This window comes from Propithecus coquereli, unplaced genomic scaffold, assembly GCF_000956105.1.
Source record: "Propithecus coquereli isolate 6110/MARCELLA unplaced genomic scaffold, Pcoq_1.0 Scaffold202, whole genome shotgun sequence".
Classification (NCBI taxonomy): Eukaryota; Metazoa; Chordata; class Mammalia; order Primates; family Indriidae; genus Propithecus; species Propithecus coquereli.
In genome coordinates, this window is record NW_012145190.1 from 510,588 (window position 1) to 515,239 (window position 4,652).

Below are 4,652 nucleotides of genomic sequence, written 5' to 3' on the forward strand. Positions count from 1 at the left end.
TTTCACCTACATAGAATTGCCAGCACAGCCTCTTACTGAGTATAGATGAGCCCCTGGGAGTTAAGTGAGCAAGACCACTTCTAGCTTCTTATAGCCTCTGAAACACTGCCACTCACATAACTCCTTGTCATCCTCATGCTAGTTTCATAGTTTCACATTAGGTAGCAAGGACTATTACCTCCATTTTATAGTTGAAAAACTCAAAGGTACATAGAGGTAAACTGACATGTTCAAGGTTACAGCTAAAAATTAGCTTAGTTAGAGTGTGAATCAATCACAACATTGATCAGACAACTTTCCTAAAGGTGGTCTGGAGAAATGACATGGCTTTCAAAAATGTCTGTTATTTTCACACAGTATTTAACATTCACAAGACTGTAAGTACAGTCTTCACAGGTCTGCCTTTAGTTCTGTTTCCATAACATACTTCAGGAAGATGTCACTTCCAAATTTTTCATGAATAAAATCACAACAGCACTGTGGAGGAAACGTTTGCCTTTTTAGGGTTGAGAGTCTGTGATTCCAAGGCTCTTTAAGGGTCCCTGGGAGTTTACAACTGAGAAAATAGGTATTTCTCTGATGTGGAGAAAGAAGAACATATGGTTACTTGCCAAACTCTTCCTGGAGTTTTTCTCTGCTGCTGCCAGGAGTGATCCAGAAATAATGTACTGTAAAAAGAGAAGTAATGGATGAAGGGGTGTGGGCGAGGTAGGAGAAAGGGGAAAGAGGGGGGTCATTTCTTAACATCGAGAGCTGGTCAGAAAGAAGCCATCTACAGTTTCAGCCACTTTCACTAAACTACCCACCCATTTTTATCAGGTTCATGAATTTTTCAGCAGTCATGTTTCTCCTTTTTCAGGCTCAAATATATTCAATTCATGCCTTTTACTCGACCCTCTGGGGTGCTATGACTAGGAATACAATAAGGCCAAAGAAACAGAACCCCTATTTCCTTGTCAATTAATACTCACAGTGTGAATTTAAAGGTTTTATTTTTAGTTTTTCTTTCTTTTTACTTTGAATTTGTGGAAATGCTCTTTGGGAGTCACAGTGATTTAGATGACTTTGATGCCAACAAAGAATGAGTCGATGTAGAATACTTGCCCTTAATGTCATAGACACACGTTGGCTGCTACAGGAAGTGACAATTATTTCTCTTCTTCCTTTTCTAATGTTTAAGTGGCAGAGTGGAGAAAACTCTTGTTCTAACCCTTCTCTCCTTGTTCTGAAAATTTCAATCCTGGACTCATCTTTATAGTAGCAACTATGAAAAGTGTCATGGGGAAAATAAACATCACTGCCCCATGCCACACCCAGACAGGGTTACAAGTTTAGAAAACTTGCACATGAAACAGCCATAGTAACTAAACAGAATTGTATGGTAGAAGGAGCAGGAGGGAGAAAGTGGGATGTTCCCACTCCCTCTTGCATTCCAAAACATCATACCATACCGTCCAAATATCCGGTGACTCCCTCCCCACCAAAATTCACTGTGGAGGGGTCCGGCTTTAAACAATCCCTATGTAGATCCATGAAGTACATCTTTCTCTGAATTCACAAGGCATGATCACTGACTCTTAACCATGCTCAATTTAGTCGACCTCTCTTCCTACTGAGTTATTTTAACTCGGTGACCTATTTCCTACCCATATATTTCTCTCTCCATAATCTGGCATACCCCTGTGGAGCTTTTTAACATTTTTGTCTTTACCATTCCCCAAATGGTTGCTACTTTTTTTACTCACCATAATGCCTCCCCAGAGCGGGTACCACACAGTCACACAGATGGGTGCATATTCCCCAGTGGGGATCATCAGGAGACCCCCCAGGGCAATGTGGAAGAGCCCATTCATGATCTGGACAGCCTGGGGAGAGAAGGGAGGCACTGGAGGATGAACTGCATTCATCATTGTTGGAAGGGGCAGAGGCAAGATTGGAAGCCCTGGCTCCCAACTTGGAGCCATGCAAAGTGCCTAAAGGAAGCAGTGGAGGTGCCAGGAGCTTTGTCTTTTTCTTGTTCAGATCAATTTTCCCCACCACTGGGGGCATTTCCAAAGAGCAGGCATGCCTGGGATTCAGACAATGAACTGGAATGGGAGACCGCTAGGCATCCATGCCCCAAAGCCAAAAGGTGACATAAGGTCACCCTGAGCTGATCCAGGTGATAACTCCTCAGTCACACCACCAATTTGGCCTACTGTGTCAGACATAAAGAAGACATCAGGTTGGATGACAACCCTTAAGTTGAATTGAATTCTGTACGTGGCCTATAGCATCAGCTTCCATAAGCCAGAGCATCCCTGGGATGTGGGAGGGAGGGCACCTGACTTACCCCAAATGCCTTAGATTCCCTCATGAAGAAGCTTTGTGTGGGGCCCAGTGGTGTAGACATCCTCCTGAGGGTCACTTTTTGAACAGGTTGCACAGCAATAGGGCCTTTCATAGGCTCTGCTGGGAATGTCCCATTCACTGAATTTCTGGGCGTTGTCATTTTGCTGTCAAAACTCCTAAAAATAACACAATAAAGGGACGAGAGTAAGAACAAGATTTTTAGCAATCTTACCTTTTGTCATGTATCTGAATGCTTCTTTCAGTGTTCCCTCCATGGGCGTCATCGAGGGTAGACGTGGCTTCTTCCTGGTGGCCTCGAGTCTGAGACAAGTCTTACTGCCGAATGGTATTGAAGAAATACATGTATGAAAAGCACCCATGTCTAAGTAAATATTAGTTGTTTGGTTGCTATTCTTGTTCTTCTCACCTTTTTGAGCATTAGTTTCTATTTTATCCATCTGTAAAGTCAGAACAATACCCCTCTCAAAGATATTGTAAGAAATAAGTTAACATATGTAATTGTGCCCAGTACACAGGAGGAGGTAGTGAATGCTATTTGTTAGCGTTCATGATTTATCCATTTCTGAAGTGAGAGGGCGATTAACAAGGTCCTTTCCAGCTCTGACATTTTAAGACTCTGTTCAGTCTTCTACATCTTGGGTTTCTTTTGGCATTCATTTGTTTATGTCAACCATTTATGTCAATTCTATTGGTTTTTCCTGCGGCCTGGAAATCCCTCTTTGGGGACACATCTTTGGTCGTGTCTTTATTGATTGTAAGTCATATAAGGGCCCTTGGATGTCAAGACTGACCATCCAGGTTGCCTACCTTACGAAAGTCAGTGCCAAATCCTAGCCATTAGATCACAGGTTGAAGTGTATCTTACTAAAGTCAATCAGAGCTGGGTAGCTGCAGGTGTGCTGTCAGGCAGGTGGCTGGGAGTCACTCACATTTATACCTACTTTAGAGTTAAAAAGAAATTTCGCATATGGCATTTCATCTGAGCTTCACAGAATAGGCAAGGGATGAATCGCTGCTTCATCCCTTGCCTATTTCCTCCCTTCATCCCCCGAGGAAACAAGGGCACAGAAAAGTTAGGTAACTTGGAACAATTTACATAATTATTCAAGATTTAAAATGAGGACTCAGACTACTTTGTCTCATGTGGGGAACAGGAATTCAGCCTTTCCCTTGTGAACCCTTTTCCTTCAAATATTTGGACCGTTTGGATGACTATAAATCAATTAAAAACAGATCATCTGTCTGGGGTATGGGGTAGAGAGAAGAGAAGAGGCTTTGACAGGGTGTTTCTCACTTGATTTTGCCCCTGCCCTATATAGCCAGATGTCCTGTGGTCCTGGGGATCTGCTTTGTACCAAAACCACCACACGAGACCACCAACAAAAAGCGATATATCAATATATCACACTAAAGAGTTTGCAAACTGATTCTGGTCATCAGGAAGAATTTCTAGAGCTAGTCAGAACCTCAAACTATTCTGTTCATTACACAAATGAAGAAACTTCATTCTGGGGGTGGGACATGCTTTGGTAAAGATCTTATGCTTAGTAACAGAGCGAAACTGGAAGACAGTCACCATGGCTCTGATGTTGATGCTTTTTCTGCTGTACTACAGCCTGATCCAGATAATTATAGTTGTTTACTGAGCACCTACTATGTTCCAAAGATATTGTGTATGCTATCTCCAACCATCCCAACACCTTCCTTCCTAAGTAGGCATTTTGTATCCTTTTTGCAGATGTGGAAATGGAGGTTAAGAGAGGTTAATTAATTTTCTCAAGATCCTATGGCAAGTATGGAATGAGCAGGGAGTCACTACACTCCTCTCCAGGGGAGTAATTTTAGTGACAATAACTTAAATTGCAAAAGTCATTAATTGTTTGGACTGAAGGAGATGACTGGACTACCACTGTTTTAATTTCTCCTTATTCATCAACTATTTGGTTAAGGCTATGTCTATATTATTGGTGAGATAAACCTTTTATATAAGGCAATTCTACTTGGGCTGTGTCTGTAGTGGCTAATGTTAATAATGGCCATGGTATCTCACTGTTAAAATGTTAAAATGGTATCTCACTATGGCAACTATACTTCTACAAAGCCTTCAACAAATATTGCTATAAAATATTGTATAAACACAAACAGTGTTTTCTATATACTACTTTATTTTTTATGGAAATAATCTCTCTAAAATATACATATGTGTGTGTGTGTGTGTGTGTGTGTGTGTGTGTGTTTTATTTATTTACGCATGCATGCCAGGGAATTGTAGGCTGTGTAATGAAAAACTTTCATTCCAT

The 4,652-nt window shown here is 41.3% G+C and overlaps 1 protein-coding gene across 1 annotated transcript in view; it reads right to left on the minus strand.

Annotated features, from left to right (window-relative positions):
- Positions 1-390: 390 nt before the first annotated feature.
- Positions 391-4,652, minus strand: part of LOC105809939 (B-lymphocyte antigen CD20-like) — a 22,001-nt gene continuing 17,739 nt past the window's right edge. Inside the window, exons 4-7 of the mRNA XM_012643848.1 lie at positions 2,564-2,652; positions 2,333-2,507; positions 1,746-1,865; positions 391-477 (exon numbers count right to left, since the gene is read on the minus strand). Of these exons, the coding sequence (XP_012499302.1) occupies positions 391-477; positions 1,746-1,865; positions 2,333-2,507; positions 2,564-2,652 (471 nt within the window). The remainder of the gene's footprint in view (positions 478-1,745; positions 1,866-2,332; positions 2,508-2,563; positions 2,653-4,652) is intronic.